General features: G+C 40.4%; 1 protein-coding gene across 3 annotated transcripts; it reads left to right on the plus strand.

Annotated features, from left to right (window-relative positions):
* The first annotated feature begins 1,709 nt into the window (after nt 1-1,709).
* On the plus strand, nt 1,710-16,777 carry gpcpd1 (glycerophosphocholine phosphodiesterase 1). Of its 3 annotated transcripts, none has more exons than XM_079370622.1 (21): nt 1,710-1,812; nt 3,235-3,405; nt 3,580-3,663; nt 4,034-4,124; nt 4,239-4,323; nt 6,099-6,174; nt 6,677-6,718; nt 7,023-7,146; nt 7,303-7,540; nt 8,117-8,279; nt 8,438-8,567; nt 8,729-8,783; nt 8,875-8,967; nt 9,056-9,133; nt 9,909-9,948; nt 10,209-10,267; nt 10,567-10,632; nt 10,784-10,920; nt 11,179-11,314; nt 12,720-12,880; nt 15,387-16,777. In XM_079370622.1, the coding sequence occupies exons 3-21, from the start codon at nt 3,615-3,617 to the stop codon at nt 15,595-15,597; spliced, it is 2,034 nt and encodes a 677-aa protein (XP_079226748.1). In that variant the 5' UTR covers nt 1,710-1,812; nt 3,235-3,405; nt 3,580-3,614; the 3' UTR covers nt 15,598-16,777. The 3 variants fall into 3 exon arrangements, with proteins under 3 accessions (XP_079226748.1, XP_079226746.1, XP_079226747.1); XM_079370620.1 differs by lacking the exon at nt 1,710-1,812 and adding an exon at nt 3,028-3,133; XM_079370621.1 differs by lacking the exon at nt 1,710-1,812 and adding an exon at nt 3,035-3,143.
* The last annotated feature ends 1,563 nt before the right edge of the window (nt 16,778-18,340 follow it).

Below are 18,340 nucleotides of genomic sequence, written 5' to 3' on the forward strand. Positions count from 1 at the left end.
GAGCCTAAAATATTCACAAAGCTGCAGACTCTCCTCACTCATCAGGATTTCTCTCTGTCTCCTTTTATCCTTTCACCAAGTCCTCGCCCACCTCTCTCTCCCTCACTTCTCATCTCACACCACTTTTTTCGGCATTGATCCTTTCAAATACCCAAGAGTGAGAAGTAAGTGCTCTGTCTTAACCTTTCATGCTTGAAAAATCCTGAGTAGAGATCTTTAGCGTTTTCCCGGATAATCCTCAATTCCGCTTTGAGGCCTGTCCCTGCCTCATCAAAGATGGCTCCCATTAGTGTATATTGACAAAGCAAGACCAGAAATAAAGACCATCACTTAAAGGAACAGCTCATCCCAAAATGACAACTCTGTTGTCACTCTGAAGGAACTTATAACGTTGGTACAATGCATTAAATGGCAACATTTGTGTTTAATATTGTACTTGTTGCCTTAACAAATACAATAAATAAATGAGTATTCATTCTTTACAAAAATATGAAATGAACAAGGCAATCCAAATGAATCAGTGAAGCCACACTACTTCTCCATATATTACAAAAGATTCCTATACAGCCTTTGATTGCATGTCAGAGATGAGGAATTGCATTTTTGGAGGCTACAGTATAAGAACTTATTCACTGGGAAAGTTAAATTCACTGTAGTGTTGTTTTCTCCCTCTCACTTTCTGCATGATGTACTGCTTCTGTTTGAACACTAGGCGGGGCTGCAGACTGTAAAACTTCAGTGTCAAAACAAAAAGCTTCATCAAAGGAACCACAGTGTATCAATATTGATTAAACTTGATAATCATTATCTAATTTTCAATTTTTGTGAAATATAGTTTTCTGAAAAAGGGATTTAATGAAAAAATGGCATTAACAGTCAAATTTAGGCCAAATAGCCCATATATAATTTTTCTTTTAACAAATTGGGTTGGAGGTCAATTAACACAATAAGGTAATAAAACTATACCCAAACTTCCTTGTTCCTTACTTCCAAAGTGTTCACACTTTGTCTAAGACCGCCCTTTTTAAAGGGTTGTTGATGGTTTGCCTGGAATAAAAAGTCAGAACAAGCACAGACTAAACAGACACACTTTTATCTTTGTGTGCTGGAAATACAACTGACCCAAAACAATTCTGTTAGCACAAGATCATAATACATTCATTCTAAAGTAGCCTGTTAGAAAAATAAAAGGTATCAATAATAAATCAAACATTCTGTTAATCTCACCCTATTTGTTCCAGTGTAGCAGCTGAGATGCTATATATAATTTATACATGTGTATGAGTGTATCTGTCAAATATACAAGTGGGCTAAAGAAAGCCAACTTCATTTAAGTTCATTGCACGAGTCACTCTTGTGCCTGGAAAATACTAAACAATGGGTGAGAATGTAGTGGACTCTTGGAGGTCAGGCAAATACCATTGTTGCTTTAAGCCATCATCTTGAACTTTTATACACTTATACACTACCGCAGGTTTTATTGAGGAATGTCAACATGGAGGGCATGAGAGCCTCTCCTTTGCTTGGTCTACAGAAAAATGAACAGCTGGGATCCACTTGCGTCACACAAGGTTATTACCAGAGGATCAACACATTTCAGAGACGTGCCTATGTGCTTTCGTAGAAAAAGGCACATGTCAATTCTGTATATTATTAACAATTCTCTGTCAACAGTCAAGGATTCAGTAATCATGACGCAGTAAGGACCAGCCCATATCTATTTAAGGACCCCACTGCTGCCACATGTTCAAAACAAGTCGTAGGCCTACATTCACCGGCGGACATGTTCACGTTTCGCAGTGTCTACTGATGGTATGTGCCTATTTCTTGTTACAACACATTTGTGTGAACTTGTGACCTCAAAGGAATACCTTCTTGTCATGTTCCTGTGCTTTGTTGATTTGTGTTGAACTCTACTGTCCGACGTAAACAAAGGCTGATCATGAACGCTGATGAAGCATTTAAATGCATCGGAAACCCCACAGCCTAACCGTGGGTTATTAAAACAATCTGTGCAATCTGTGCAACAACAGCAGCCAACCCCTCGTTTTGTTTACAAGTTTAGGGGCTTGCTCTCAGCTCCCAATAGCGGGGTTTCCGATGGTACTTGAAGGTAGCAAATTGTCAGACTACTACTGATCTGGAGCAAAGCGGTACGAACCAGCTTCGACCCAACTGAGAGGAAGACAGCAGTCGTTAAAATGTGTTTTTAAACACCCCCTTGTAATGACAGACTAGTGCAAACGTGCTCTGCTCCAGGAAGACAGTGTTTCGTTCAGTAGCGTCAAAGAGGCACTTCAGTCTGAGAGTTAAAGTCTCTGACGAACCTGTGAACCAGCGTCAAGCTCACGACGTAAACCAGAACACAACCTGGAGGATGGAAATGGTCCATTTAAATAAAAGTTCTAAAAATGCAAACAATAAAAGCAGAGGAAGAATTAAGGATGAAGTCTACATTATTTGATCAAAGTCATGGTGGAATAGTATTCAGATCCTTTACTGAAGTATAAACCTACGTGCCTGACAGCACACTCAAACAGCATTTCATTTTCTGCCTAATCCATCCAGCTAATCCGAGAGTTGAAGAGATTATTTTTTTTTAATCCATTTTAATTTTAGTGAATCCACGTTATCCCCTTGACAGTTAGGACCTGTTAAACTGTAATATCAAAAGTCTACTTATGTTGTCAGAAAAGTCTACTTTTGTATGGAAGGGCGACATATCCTCAATGAACTAAATTTCCTGTTTGTTCTTGGTCTGTGTAAACTTTATAAATGTGCCGTATAATTATTTTAAAGAATGATCTTGATCCAAAAAAAGTTGACGTTTGGAAAGATTAAGTCTTTCATAACGGGACATATACAATCAACAGATACCCAACAGAGTGTTTGAAAGTAGAATATTTCTATTATTAATAATAAATAGATAATTAAACCCGCCATTTATTTAGTATTTTCGACAAATTCTCAGTTCAATAATTACTTTTCATTTCCGCAATGTTTTAATTTGAAAGTATAAACCGGAAGTTCCGTTATTCCTCTTGGTTAACTTGACGCTCGTACGCTAACGCTAACGCTAACCAAAAGAAGAAGAAGAAGCCTTCCTTTGTCTAAGATCGCCTGATCCCGACAGGTTATTTACAGTTAGATACTCGTCACATCTGTTTTGAAATGATTGTTATGTCCTCACATAAAGTGTTAAATGCCTTTTATTCACGTTTCTTTTCTTTTCAGTTAGGGCGGATCCTGACATCGTGACGCTGTTGTGTTCACAGTGATGGGTGGCGGTCGATCAGGTTTGTTTACACGGACGTCTCTTTGCAGGATGAGCAATCCTGGTCCACTCTAGCTCTTCATCTGCGAGGCTGCTGACAGCCCACACAGCTGCATCCAAATCTAATAAAGGTAAGATGTTCACTCGTGTGTTGCTTTACTTTTCAATCACACTCAAAACAACACAAACTACTTTGCATGGAGATGTGTTTTTTCATCTTTTACGTTCATTTAGACATGTTGTTTCATAAGTTTTTAATCAGTAAATTGAAATCGTTTGTTTTATGTATTTGTTTCTTCTTGCAGCTTGATTCTGGCAAGTCTCAGTGATCGTGCCAGCTATGGAGACCTGTCAGGTGACTTTGACTGTGAGAGGAGAAACATCCCCAGGTATTTATAGCTGTTAGAGTTGACTGTAAACGCATGTAAAGACAAACAGGACACCTCGTACCTCATGACCCTCAACCTATGTTTAGAAGTGTTAAAATAGTTGCATTATTGACACTATTTGAACATGGATGATCTTATTTGGAGGCATAGCTTTTTTTGCCAAGCATTGGCCTTGGAGATAATGTCGTCGCGTGTCCTCCAAGTTTGAGTTTGTATATTAACATCCTGTAGGTCCAGGATGGACCATGTGAAATGCATTACAACCATTGTTAGCATTTTTTTTTGTTTGTTTAATGAGGACATTTCTCAAAATGTTGCTAAAGCTGTAAAGCGTGTTAATCTCTAATGATCCTCATTTGAACCTCTCCAGGTGAGGTGATTGCAGTTGTTGGGGACTGTGAAGCCCTGGGGAGCTGGTGCCATCAGAGAGCTGTGATCTTACACCCTGACAGCAACGATGGGTAAGTTCAACAAGCTCACACATTAGAAATGTTGTGAAAAAATGTAACAGGTTTTCGTCACTTGATGACGCGCTTGTCTCACTGTTTTGTTTCTCTGTGTGTGTTCCTCGTCAGAAACACGTGGACTACAACAGTCACTGTGCAGAAAGGAGTCGTTTCCAAGTACCGCTATTTTAAAGGTTTCTTTCTGGAGTCGAAGGTGAGCAGAGCCGCTTTGGTGTATTTATTGCTTTAAAAAGGAAGGTAGAAGATTGCCCCTTGTAATGAATCTGAAATAATCTTTGAGGGCATGAAGGCTGTTGATATCAGGTTTTCTGTCAGTTGACACCTTTCCATTTCAGCTCACCCTGTGCTTTAATTACCAGATTTTAAGCTAGGCTTAAGACTAAGGTTTGTGTATCACTGTCTCTAAATCTGTTTATACCTTAAGAAACCCTGAAGCATGTGTTGGTGTTAAGGCCTAGCTTCACTGTGCAGAAAACAGTCCTCTGGTTTGCTCTAATCTCAGCGTTTGAGCCTCTGCTAAGCTGCTCTGCTGCCCTATTCAGACTGCCGTTTCAAGCCTTTTTATGCCCCCCATGTTTTACCTTCAACCTGAATGTTGCAGATACATAATGAGGGGACCAAGTGACCCCCCCCCCCCCTCCTTGTCTTCATAGATAGCAACAGAGGCATTTTACAGGTGAGACGGGATCAGCAGAAGCAGAGAGGGAGCACTGCGCTGTGTGTGTGCGTGTCGAGCAACAGCTGTTCCATGTTTCCACGAAGCTGAAGTGCCATGTGAATTCACAGACTAGGACACCATTATTAAAGTTGCGGAGTCAATCAGAATATAGAAAGACGAGATGTAATCTGAGCCTGCACTTTTGCAGTCTGAATTGGGCTGATATAGATGTACACAGCTCAAACTGCGCTTGAACAAGGAAACAAAGGAGCAGGTGTGGTTTTGTTTTTGTTTTTTTCAGGGCATGGTCCGCATTATGTAAGGAGCTTGCTATGACATGACTTCTTCTTCAACCCTTGGCTTTGGCATTGACTTTTAACACACTGCAGAGTTAAAGAAGATTTACACGTGCCAGTGTGGGCTGACTTGAAATATGAGGAATGAAGGTTACTGCCACGCCGGCGGAGACAAATCAGCAGGAATAGCCGTTTCTAAATATACACTCCTGAAAATATCTAGATTTGAGGAGGACTGCTCCGGATATTCTCCTGACCTGTCATATTCACAAATGCACCTCACAGCGATTATCCCTGTCAGACGGGCGGGGGTGCAGGGGGGGGGGTCTCCTGAGGTAAGGCGTAATAAAAAAAAAAAAAAAGTACCGTACATTTGCCTTTTATATCAACGCTGCATATGGTTTAGAGGGATCACAATGTCAACAAAAGAATGGAGAACAACATTCTGACAAACAGAAAACATTATCCAGCCGTTTAATAAGTTGCGCGGCGATTGTAGCGCGTGGCAGGAGAAACTCCGGGTGAAGTCTGAGCGTAACATTCAGATGTTTGCGTTCACACATCCAGCTCCTCCGGCAAATATCAGGAGTTTTTTTTTTTTTTTTTTTTTTTTTTTGTTAAGAGCGTGAAAGCCCTAAAACAGGAACCATTCTTTTTCGTATTGCCCAATAATATGGAGTATTTCATTTAACTCTGCTAATGATGAGATTGGATGAAGTGGTCAAAATGTGATGCTTCAGAATTCTTGTTGCCATATCTAATGATGCTTTTATTACAGATACAAACGCAGCTTCTTGTTTCTCTAAAAAGTTCTTTTCTTTTCCTTTTTTATTAATAATTCCACTTTTCAGAACTCAACCCATGGTGGCTGACAGCCGTACATGGGGACCGGTGACTATACCAGCTCTAATCTCTCTCACATACTCTGCTCCAAAGACAGCTGTGAAGCTGGAACAAGTAGTGCACTGTATCTCATGTGAAACCCTAACATTGTACCAAACATTGGAATTGCAGAGTGCAGGGGGTCCCAGTCAAGTGATAGTCAATTTGTGGGAGACCCATCAGCAGCCTCGCACGATGAGCCCCACAGGTATAAAACAACAACAACAAAGACAAAGCCCGTTCAGAATGAGCTGGATAATATGAACTGTTTCAACTATATCTGCAGCCTGCGTCACGCCCTTTTTCTTTTACCCCAGCGTGTCACCCCATCCGCTATTATTCTTGTGAACTCTACTGACACGCGTTTATCCTAGAACAGGACGTTTGTCGGCCCACGTTTAGTTTTTAACTTTTCTTAAATTTCGATTCTTTTACGTTTTCGTATCATCCTGCTGAATTAAAACCTTTAGTGACATGCTTGTAATGTGATTTTATTTTTTTTAATTTTCTTTAATCGAGCTGAAACTGTTTAATAGCTCAGTCGACTCTTCAGCTTGAGGCAAATCAAATTCCGAACGAAACCAGTCAGGGCATGACTTTAGCATCTTTGTTTTGAAGAGTTCGAAACGGAGATTTGAGACTTTTCTTTCACTCTGGTTTGAGCCGACCTCAGCTGCTTTCAATCTAATGCACTTCTCTTTTTATTGCAGCAACAGACCAGATAATTGAGGATGGACATTTTGGAAATTACAGTAAGTAAAAACTCAAAAGTGGTGACAAACTATTAACACACAGAACATGACAACTCTTGTACTTTACTGCTATTACTTTGGATATACACAAGACAGCTGTGCGATGACGCTACATTGTTTGCTGATTTAAATTCCCTATAGACCACATTGTGAGCTCTTGTTTTGGAGCTCATTCAAACAAACAGTCTTGTCCCTCCTGCTTTTCTTGTTTTGACTTGGTCTCTCGTCGGCAGTCATAGAAGACAACGTGTGCTTACATTGTCACAAGTCACCTTCCTGTTTTTTTTTTTTTTTCTCTTCACAGATGGGATAAACTGTGTGGACTCTGGGTGGCTGACATGCCAGACAGAGATCCGCCTGCGTCTGCACCATTCTAAAGTGGCACCGTTGTCAATCACCAAGAAGAAATTCAAGAAGTCTCGCTTCAGGTACGAACGTCCGAGGAGTTGAATCGAACACCACCCGGGGGAAAGTTCTGCTTCACGGCGACATGAGAGAGAACAGAGGATCGTCATTAGAGCGCTTCTGTTACCTGACCTCACCTGTGACCCTCGGTGTGTGACTGTAACATTTCATGCTTACAGAATCAAGCTGGTGTTGGAGGGCTTTGAGGAGGACGAGGAGGAGGAAGATGTCCTCAGTCCTGCAACTTGGCTCAAGATGACCAGCACTCTGGAGATCAGTATGATCAGTGCCAACGGCTACAAGTCCCGCCACTCGCAGCCTGAGTGTGGGAACACGTTGGAGCCCTCCCAGTGGACAGAGTACAGCATCCACACTATGGACCCAGACAACCTGGAGCTCAACTTTGAGTTCTTTGAGGTAACTACTCACATATATATATATATATATATATATATATATATATATATATTCCATTTCGTAGACTGGACTATTAGGATCAAGTCGACCTCACCTTTTATGGAAGTGGTGAAGTACTCTCAAGGCCTGGCTCAGTACAGTCTGTTTGGAAAAAAAAAAAAGCTGATAAACTAGAAAAATGAGCTCACAGCCCTGAGTCCCCCCCGTCCTGAGTCCACAGGTACACTGATGTTATCATAAAGCCTTACCTTGTCTAATCTTAAAAGAGAAAGAAGAGCATTCACGTCTGTGAATTGAAAACACTGATTCTTGACTTTTAGTGAGCTTTGACGAACTTCACACTCTGTGCTGGCAGCACACTGTTCTTCTCTGATACAGTTCTGGCTCGTGGCAGAGCCATGTAAAAGTGAGTTTTGGGGAGACATTGACTAGCGGGGATCTGGTCAGCAAGTCGACTGGTGTACTCGGCAGCAGCCGTCTCAAAAAGTGTGAAGTTTTCCCCAAGGAAAAAGAAGCCAAAAGGGAGGGACCAAATGCAGCACTGATGACGAGGTTAAACTTCACATTCGTCCACAGGAGGATCTGAGCAACCATGTCGTCCAGGGTGACGCTCATCCAGGACACGTGGGCACAGCTTGCCTTCTCTCTTCCTCTTTTCGGGAGAGCGGTAAGGACAACGGTGTTGCAACGCTTCCCATAATGGGTCGAAACTCCAGGCAGACCATCGGGAAAGTCAGAGGTAAGATTTATTTTATTTTATTTTTTCAGAACAATTCAACAACAGCAGAATGTCATTCGCCTGTGATTATACAAAGAGTTCTGTCGAACCAGTTTTTCGAGTCTTTGCTTTTGTTTTTCACACAGTGCTCGTTACCTTTTGTTGTTTTTGTGCTCTAGTTGACTACCTGGTGATCAGGCCCATTCAGGGACTGCAGTGTGACATGAGCTCCTCCTTCACCAAGTACTGGAAGAAGAAAGGTGCTCTGAATGTGGGCCACAGGGGAGCTGGTAGCACACGCGCAGCTAAGTGAGTTCTAAGTCCTGGACAGACTTGAGCGCCTTGGATTCTGTGCATACCGATAATAAATAGTTGACAGCATGCCAATGTGTGCTAGTTGGAGCAAGCACTTTTGTATACCCTGCATTGGTTCCTTATCCACAAATCCTCTTTCCCCTTTTGTTCTGCAGACACCAAAGAATCAGGGAGAACACAATTGCCTCATTCAAAAGTGCTGCCAAGCATGTAAGTGTGGCACAGGATTACAGCTACAGTCAAAATGTCCTTTTGAACATTAATTCCCAGATTAATCCGATTTGAAATGTTCCACCTATAGGGTGCAGCCTACGTGGAGTTTGATGTCCACCTCTCCAAGGATGCTGTTCCGATCGTATACCATGATCTGACATGCTGCATATCCACCAAGAAGGTATCGTGACGGCATGCTGTAATTAATGTTGAACGACTGGAATGGACTTCTAGAAATGTGAAACTATATATTTTTTATGCCCTTACAGAAAAATGACAAGACTTCTCTGGAGCTTATTGAAGTGCCGGTCAAAGACCTGACCTTTGATCAGCTGCAGCTTCTGAAGGTAAATACCTGATCAAAGGGCCAGAAATATGCAAGTACCGTAAAGTCCAGCGTATAAGACGAACTTTTAATACCTGTTTTTTAATATAAAAAAGATGCACGTGCAGAAATTCCAACTCATTCATTGTTTAACGCAAACTGTGCTGGGATACATAGCGATAAAGACGTGGCTGGCTGTGCTACTATTTAACATCTTTTTTTCCCCTCCGTCCTTCATTCATTTAAAGCAAACGGTGGCATGTTGTTAAGAAAATGACTCTTTTGGAGTTCTCTTTTGATGACTCCTCGAATGGCCAGCGGAGTCGAGCCGTACAGTGTGAGCATGACTGGGTTGTTGGTTCTTACCAACTTTCCCCCCCTCTAAGCTGAGGGCTCAACTACCGTACTGTAGCTAGTAGGAGTGCAAACTCCACTCAGCTAAAACATTGTAGACTTTGCTGAACAGAATAAAAATCATCAGTCACGGCGACAGTTTGAATTTGTTTTCTTTCTGGCAAATCCCCCCCAAACAGACTGTGTAAAATCCAGAATACACAGGTCGAGTACACTTGTATATTAGGAGTGCAAAATGTGAAAAAAGGATGCATGTATCGTTGCACAGTCACTCATAGAAACTACTTGGAGCAGTTAAACTGCCTTCAATCAGCCACTGAGGTATTTCTTGGCCTGCTTCCTTTATCAGTTAATGAAACATGAAGTGACCAGAAAATAACGTGTGGAAGCAGAATGCATCATTTCAAACATACCCATTTATAAAAAAAAATTTTTGTCCACAGTTGGCCCATGCTACTGCGATAAAAGAAGCCGACGATAAAGGTAGGCATCTCTCTCTCGCAACACCCTCTGCCAGGATCAGTCATGAAGTTGCGTGACGAGTTAAAAAGCGATCTCCTTTTAGATCTGTTTTTTTTGGCAGTCAGTTCTATGGCAATCAAAAGACTAATCTATTCAGTTTTGGTGAAAGAATTCTTTGTGTGCAGCAAATAGCATCCCGGCAAAGAGATGAACGACTGTCAGCAGCAGGTCAGAGGACCGTTTGTGACGTTCTTTAACAAGAATGTGTTTTGTTTGTTCAGATATGCTGGATGAGGAAGAGGAAATCGACGAGCATCAGCCATTCCCCTCGCTCTCCCAGGTAAAGAATTTTGAATTTCCCCATTGGGGATCAATAAAGTTATGTCCATATATCCTAAAGCCCTTCACAATGACTTATGATTTCATGAAATAGTTCATTTCATCTATATGTGGAATTGATTCTACTTCTAAAATCAAAAACATCAAAAGACAACCTTGTTTCCCTTCACTCTCACCATTCCTTTAAATCACCTGTTAACTCATTGATTATAGTTTGATTACATGTTACCATCTTTGTTTCTTGGAATAAACATTCAGTCACATTAAAATGAATATTATCCCATTATGACCCTGCTACAGATCTTCCAAGCTATCCCTGAACATGTGGGCTTCAACATTGAGCTCAAGTGGATCAGCCAGATGAAGGTGGGTGTACAGAGTCGATATACCATCAATGAGCTCATCGCGTGTTTACCACATGGTCCCGCTTCATTTATTTGGACCCTCTCTGTCTTTGATTGGAGAACGCTGTGTTCGTGAAAATGAACCCTTGTCGTGAATGCTCGTGTCTCGACAGGACGGGTCATGGGACGGCAACCTGTCGTCGTACTTCAACATGAACACGTTCCTCGACATCGTCCTCTCCTGCGTGCTGCAGAAAGGCGGCAAGAGACGCATCGTCTTCTCCTGCTTTGACCCAGACATCTGCACCATGTAAGCACCGTGAACTACGTACAAACAAGATGCAACTATAAAAAACAACAAAAAAAAAACCCTTAACGGCACTCGTCAACTGTAAACACACGGTGTAGACATTCTTTACCGAGGCATTTGAATCACTCATGCACCACTCTAAGATTATTCAGTTAATATAAAAATACAATAACCCAGACCACAGAGAGTGTCTTTACATGATGATGTAAGAAATAGGGCTCTCAGACTGTGGCTCATATAAAGTAATTTCCCCCCCAGGGTTCGTCAGAAGCAGAACAAGTACCCCATCCTCTTCCTGACTCAGGGAATATCCGAGAAGTATCCTGAGCTGATGGACATCCGCTGCCAGACCACTCAGATCGCCATGAGCTTTGCCCAGAGTGAGAACATTCTGGTAAGCCTTTTTGACAGAAAATCAAATATTTATCACAAAGTATCCCCTGAGCTTTCAAAACTTTATAAAACTTCTATTAAAGAAAAGAAAAGTTTCACACTTCTGAGTAAAAATAATTCCACATACAGTTCAAATAATAATGATGATAATTGCACCCCTCCTCACCTCAACAACCCGTCCTCATTAATAACTAAACGGGTGAAATCATGGACAGTTTTAACGCTGAATAACAGACTCGGTTATACAAACACACACAGGGTGTTCACAAAAGGAGCCAGCAAAGATTCATCCACAAACTTAATGGCCCCTCTGTCGCCCCACACCTCCTCCTCCTCCTCCTCCTCCTCCTGTCCTTTCATGCTGTTCCACCTTCTTTTTGAACATGCTCACACTCACTAACTGGGTCAATCTAGCACGCACTACCAACACGACACGCCAAAATAATAGCTCTTCCCACACCCAACCTCACAGCGTTAAACAGTAAAGCTATTATGACCATTTCAGGCACAATAGAAGAGGACAGTACACACAATCAGTAACTCAGCCCCTTAATCTTCATCATGGTTTGTTCTCCCAATTACACTCCTCACAATAAGTTAGGGATATTGTGAGGCCCTCAGTGGGTTTTATACACAAGGGGTTTGTTTCACTTCAGTGATTTTTGGGATAGAGAGGTAATTGTATGAGGGCGATAGACGCAGCTCATTTAGTGTTTTCCATGTAATGGTCTCACTGTGAACGGTGTGCCTTACATACAGGGGCCAACACCCAAAAATACAAAAATACAAACCTTTTCAATGTGGCATCAATTTCAACATTCTGGGGATATAAAAAGCTGGTATTGTCAGTTCATTGTTCAAGCAGCCATGAACACACAAAGTCACTTAACAGACTTTGTTATTGTCTGAATTGTTGGGGTAATAAATGGTGCTTCTTCTCATTCATTAATCGGTACTATTACTTATGTCATTAAAATTCAGACCAAAAAGGACACGCACTCCTGTAAATAACACACTTACTGTGAGTAGTGTATATCTGCACAAATCATCTATTAATAAGTATTGCTGTAGTGCCCTTTAGCAGACTTACAGTCTTCAGTCTCACAACACAAACAAGTCTGCCAGCTTAGTGCCGTGTCAGCTGTCTCCCTTTTAAAAGGTTCACGTCAGGGCAGAAATCATCCACAGATGGCTTCTACAGCACAATCTGAAAAATGCACATGCCCATAAGCAGCCGAATGATTTACTTTGTGTTACAAGGACATGCAAACTTTACCTCCTATTTAAAACGACATGAAAGTAGGCAGATTAAAAGTATTTTGAAGAAAACTTGCAAAATCAAAGATCCAAGCCAAGATTATTATTTTTATTTTTTTCTCACTGGATTGCTTTTCTGGCTTCTTCAGGGGATCAGCGCCCACACCGAAGAGCTGCTAAAGAACCTGTCCTTCATCGGGGACGCTCAGTCCAAAGGTCTGGTGGTGTTCAGCTGGGGAGACGAGAACAACGACCACGAGAACAGGAGGAAGCTGAGAGAGCAGGGAATCGACGGACTCATCTATGATAGGTGGGCTAAAATGCAACAGGATTATTTGTGTCTCTAAACTGAGTTATTAGGGCTTCGACATGAGTGGACGTCTAACCCGACCATTGTTGATTGTGTTCATAGTCAGCATGAAGGTGTAGTAGTGAGACATTTGTTTATTCTGTCCTGATAAGGATTCTCCTCATTGTGTTTCCAGCTTTAACAAACATCCCATAATGCACCTTGTACATTTTGACCTGTTGTGTCAAGTTCAACCACTACCCTTTTTTTTTTTATCAGCAAAGTTGTTCAGTGTTCAAAGTTGTATAGTGAACCTTTGGCAGTCGAGGTAATCATTTGGAACCTGATTTCAATGTTTGATTATTCATCAGACATGTGAGGGCTGTAGCTGTGCTTCCAGCTAAACGACAGTGAGTTTCATCTGGTCTCTGCAAAGCCGCACGGTCAGCAGAATCTGTTTGTTAGGCCGTTTCACTTCTATGTTTCCCTACACAATGACATCTGCTCCACATATATGTCCCACATTCACCCTGACCTTTACAGAGCTCTGCTGACTATACATATCGTAACCCAGCAGTCTCTCTAGTCGCTGATGTTACTTTCATTTAACATCTCAAGTCAGAACTTTGGACATCTCCAGGTTGTGGTTATAAACTCTGCCTCTTTCTTACAGAATATGTGAATCCTTGGTGCCATATTTTGACTCGAGTTCTTCAGATCCCTGTAATGTCTCTCTGGTTCCTGGCTGTGTTTCGTTGATTCAGTCACTGTACACCGCAGGGCTGGCCTGCATGAATGTGCAGCAGGAACACAAGAATGTTCCTGCATAATGATGCACGACGGTTGACTTCTCACGTGTCTCAGACTCTAATTGTACTGGACACAACTGTTTGATTGGTCAACTGCCATGTTTATCATTTTTGAAGCTTCTTCTCCTGGCTCACATCCTGTGTTAATGCCTGTGTGTTGTTTGCAGGGTTTTTTTTTTCTGGTAATGGTGAATTATGTGGATGGCACTTTTTTTTTTAAAGCATTGCGGCACCAAAAGGCTTGTATAGTGCATGAGGAAATGTAACTTGACGTCTTTTTGGAAATATCAAACACATATTTTTTTTTTTTGTAGTTACAGCTGTTTGTTTTCAACCTGCCCATCAGCCACTAACAGCACCAAAGCACATCAACGACCCCGCGCAACACTGACTTTGTGAAATTAATAACAGTTCATTGGAATGGATAGTCTTTGTTACTGTAGTACCTGCTCTATAATCCTTTAAAGCTGTAATCCTGGCAGACACTATGTCAGATGTCAAAGCACATCTTTCACAAGTGGATTTACTTTAGCGGGTCCTGCTGTTTGCTTTCTTTCCCGGTTGGGTGATTGCACCGACTTGGACGCTCTTTTTAACCTTGTTGCACCGTTAAAAGTCTTCGGAAGCTGTCTCATGAAACGCGCATTCAAAATTTCCTGCCTGAGAAAATCTCACATTAACTGTCTTAGATTTTTTTATTGGTCTTGAAGCTGGCTCACAAAAAAACAAAAACAAAAAACAAATCTGACTTTGGAATCTTAAATTTTTCCGGACTGATGATTATTAATCTGTCCTTGGTTAATTGGCCATAAATAATGCTCTATTCCAAACCATTCCAACCTCTCATCTTGCGTGAAGGGTTTGATTGAAAGAGCCGTTTGTGAAAAGTGCATAGTCTGGAGAAAAAAAAACCCATTGGGGAAGCAACTTTCCTGTAACCTTTTCCAATGCTGTGGAGCACACAATGATTAACCTTTCACCCAATTCAGCTCTGCTGGGATGTAATCAACCATTCCTTTTACAACTCATTCAAATCCATTTTAAAGCCAGTTCTCCTAACCAGCACAATCATACCCCTATCTGTTTACACTCGTGTGAGTAAGCTACTAAATGACATCACTGTTTTACTCATTGGTTCAAGCAAAGCTCTATTTTTATATCTTTATTAATATTGAAGAGTTAGCTTTTCTTTTTTGTATCTTTAATAGAATATGTTGTTTTTCTGATACGAGATAACATGATGATCTGAGTTAGAGTTTTTCTGTAAACAGCACTGACCACAGACTTTGATCTAGTTGACTAGTGCAGGCCGATGATTCAGTAATATTTAACATCAGTGTATGAATTCTTATCGTACCATCACACGCTTTATGTCAGTGTTTAACTCGCTGATTGCTTGGAATTTATTATTTGAGCATCTTTTTTTCCTCACTGTGAAGCATTTTGTCTTGTGATGGATGACTTTGTAACTATAGGTCTTCTAGATGACTTTGCTTACATCACCTGTTTGATGATGTGCAGTGAAATCTCTGCCCAAGTGATCCAACGAACCAATGGGGCTTTATCGTTTTTCAATGCTTGCATGCAAAGTGTTGGTAGATCAGAAAAGAGCTGCTCTGCGTTTGTTTTTTTTGAATGACAGATAGCATTTGAATAACCGCATAAGGCACCAGTATACCCTAGTGTAACTAATATCACCGATCTTTCTCTTCTTTTAGCATCTGTGAGGAGCAAGGAGAGCAGCCTAACATCTTCCAGGTAGAGGAGCAACACTCCCTGCAGGAGGTCATTACAGAGGAGACCATGATGAGCTCCACCTGCTCCTGCTACTCCATCCCCTACTCCAGCCCATGCTCCATGGGCCCCTGCGTCGCCTCCAAGGCCCGGGCCGGCAGCGCTGAGTCTGACTCTGGTCTCAGTTCCTCATAAACATCCCTTCCTGTCAGTTGACCTCAGTGCACAGGCACTCTCAAGAGGACCAAGGGGGGAGGGGGGGGAATGTATGTAACAAGAATATCAACCGAGAGATCGGTTCTGTGTATTTATTCAGACATTGACGGGAAATGATTCATTTCTTGCCCCCATTCACACATGACCACGAGTAAAGCCACTAAATTCAGTGCACCAATGTACTCAGTTACAGATTGTTTTTGTCTCTTTACAACTTCGATTTAAAATCAGTGAATGTTTTGCCAAAATATAATGCAGCCATATATTTTTCTCTTGTTTCCTCTAAACAGAGAGGAAATAGAGGGTCATGTCAAAATGGCTTATGATACTCACATTTATTTTGCCAATATCTTGCAACTTTTCAAAGAGGACGTGCAAAAATGTAATGCACATTATATTTTACAAAGGAAAAAGCTGAACTACAAGTTCGTCTTAAAGTTTATGCTGATTCAGGATCATTCTGTTTATGTTCTCTGTGCATGTAGCCATTACCTGGAGTGTGGGTTTTTTTCTTTTCTTTCCATGATCTCATTGCAATGAGTAGTTTATTTTGCATGCTTCTTACAGTTCAAGAAGTTCTGTGCATTTTAAAAGTGTGTTATGATGAATAACCACATTTGCGATCACTGACCACATGATTGATACTTTTCTTTTGATTGAATTTTAACCTCCTGCTTGGAGACCTTACATTTGTCAATTCCATCCTGAACAATGGACGTACTGTTTGCGTTCCTTTTCATCAACTTGATTTGGAGAAAAGAAAAGAATGTTTCTTTGCAAAAGCAAACGTGCTGCTGCCTTAAGGGGAGTTTTTTTTAAATCACCAATACCTCACCCATCAGTCATTAAAATAGACTTGACTAGAAGAGTTTGTACAGAATGAATTTCTGTTTAGCTTCACATCTGTTAAAATGAAAGGACCGAATGATGCTACATCTAGGACACAGCACACCAAATTCATAGTATGCTGTCTATGATTCTTTTATGTTTCACAAACCTCTCAACAATCTTAAAATTGAGTGATGCATGGACTGTAAATCTGTCTCACTGAATATCAGGGGAAATGATTAATCTAGTGTAAAGTTTGAAATCACTTCAGGAAATAAAGAGTGTATATTATGAGGATGATGTAAATAAAATGAAAACCTATATTTGTTTATTTTGTCCAAGGCTATGTATTACTCAGCTCCTTTGTGTTTGAATATATATTATAAGTATATATTTATATTTTGTTTGTCAAAACCCTTTTTCGGTGATCATTTGATTCAGTTAACATTAGAATGCTCTAAGCCCCTCTTTATGAATGTATTAAGTACATTTGTGCAACAAGACATTAAAGAGAACTGTAAAGACGTTCTCAAAGGTCAGTGTGTTATATGAATGCCAGAGGGACTGTTTCCGTTTTTATTCTATTAGAATCTCCAACACTGCAGTAACTTTAGACAAAAGCTGACTTTAGCTCTGTTAGTATAATGCAGCATGTTTTCTGATAATGCAGTTGTGAACTATTACACACATTTGATTTTATTCTGCACAGTAAGAATTATGAACATTTGGGAAATAAAGGCATTCAATAAGTTACTATAGTCAGTTTTTAATGACAAGTGTAGTTTCTCTTAATGTACGAATAACCCCACCTTCCATGAAGCACGTTAATATTGCATATTAAAAGTAATTAATTCAACACAGGTACACACTGCTCCTACCGTGTAAGGTTTCAGGTATCTACAATTTAGCCATTACTTATCGATAAGCATGAAAACACATGTACGCGTGTTAGTACCACTCATAATATGGGTCCTCTGTCTTATCTGGTTGCCTTGGTTTATCAGATCTCAGGAGGTACCTTGAAACAGACAGTGCTTAGAGTGGAAATCTTCAAACCTTTGGCAGTTAGGTGTCAGGGTTCACTCAAATAAAACTAACAATTTTGAATAAATAACATTAAAATATAAAATGTGTAGTAAATAAAGTTGATGGCCTTGCTGTGCATGCTGGCATACAGATATATTTTATTGTTTTATTTACACCTGCACATTGATTGCAAAAAAGTAGCTTTTCTTTAACCACACTTCTCCGCAATTTTTAATATGTTTTATCTACCGAAATTATATTTGGAATAAAATGTATTTTAAGTACAATAAAGTCTAGGTAAAAAACATGTAATTATGTACAGTTAATAATATGACCACCATTAATGTTCTTAGTGTTAAAGTGACACCTGTGTTTTAGTGCTAATTGCATTACTTGAAAATGCACTTCTGCGCATCGCTAAATAAATACCACACTAAAATAGTTAAATATTTATACTGGAAGGACTGTCCTCACGTTGAATACATTGATAAAGACGCTGAGTTATAATCGTAGACTGTAAATATTGGTCATTAGTCAGTAAAATAAAATGTGTAGGCGCCCTCTGCTGTACGATAAAGCAAAGTTCACCGACTATGTTTTTAATAAGGATTATATAAATAATGTTCTTCCGGTCAATCTTTTTGAAAATGTGAAAAATTACCCAAAATACGACGAAGTGTAAATTATAATGACAGCTGTTAAAATAAAGATAAATGTTATTCTCACAAATTTGCCTTCACATCTTACGTCACTAGGCATATAAAAAAAGATATATGTTTCGCTGGGAATTGTAGTTTCTTTTTCCTTTGAAGACGAAAGTGTTTGTCGCGTCAAGGACGCATTTTCCCGACATGCAACGGTGCTAGGC

This window comes from Symphodus melops (assembly GCF_947650265.1).
Source record: "Symphodus melops genome assembly, chromosome: 1".
Lineage (NCBI taxonomy): Eukaryota > Metazoa > Chordata > Actinopteri > Labriformes > Labridae > Symphodus > Symphodus melops.

What these genes read in the sequence shown, in the direction of transcription:
- gpcpd1 (XM_079370622.1), top strand. Translation starts at nt 3,615, where the DNA reads ATGGAGACCTGTCAGGTGACTTTGACTGTGAGAGGAGAAACATCCCCA. An exon ending in CACCCTGACAGCAACGATGG is followed by an intron (nt 4,125 to 4,238) that starts GTAAGTTCAACA and finishes GTTCCTCGTCAG; the next exon opens with AAACACGTGGACTACAACAG. An exon ending in AGTGGATCAGCCAGATGAAG is followed by an intron (nt 10,633 to 10,783) that starts GTGGGTGTACAG and finishes GTGTCTCGACAG; the next exon opens with GACGGGTCATGGGACGGCAA.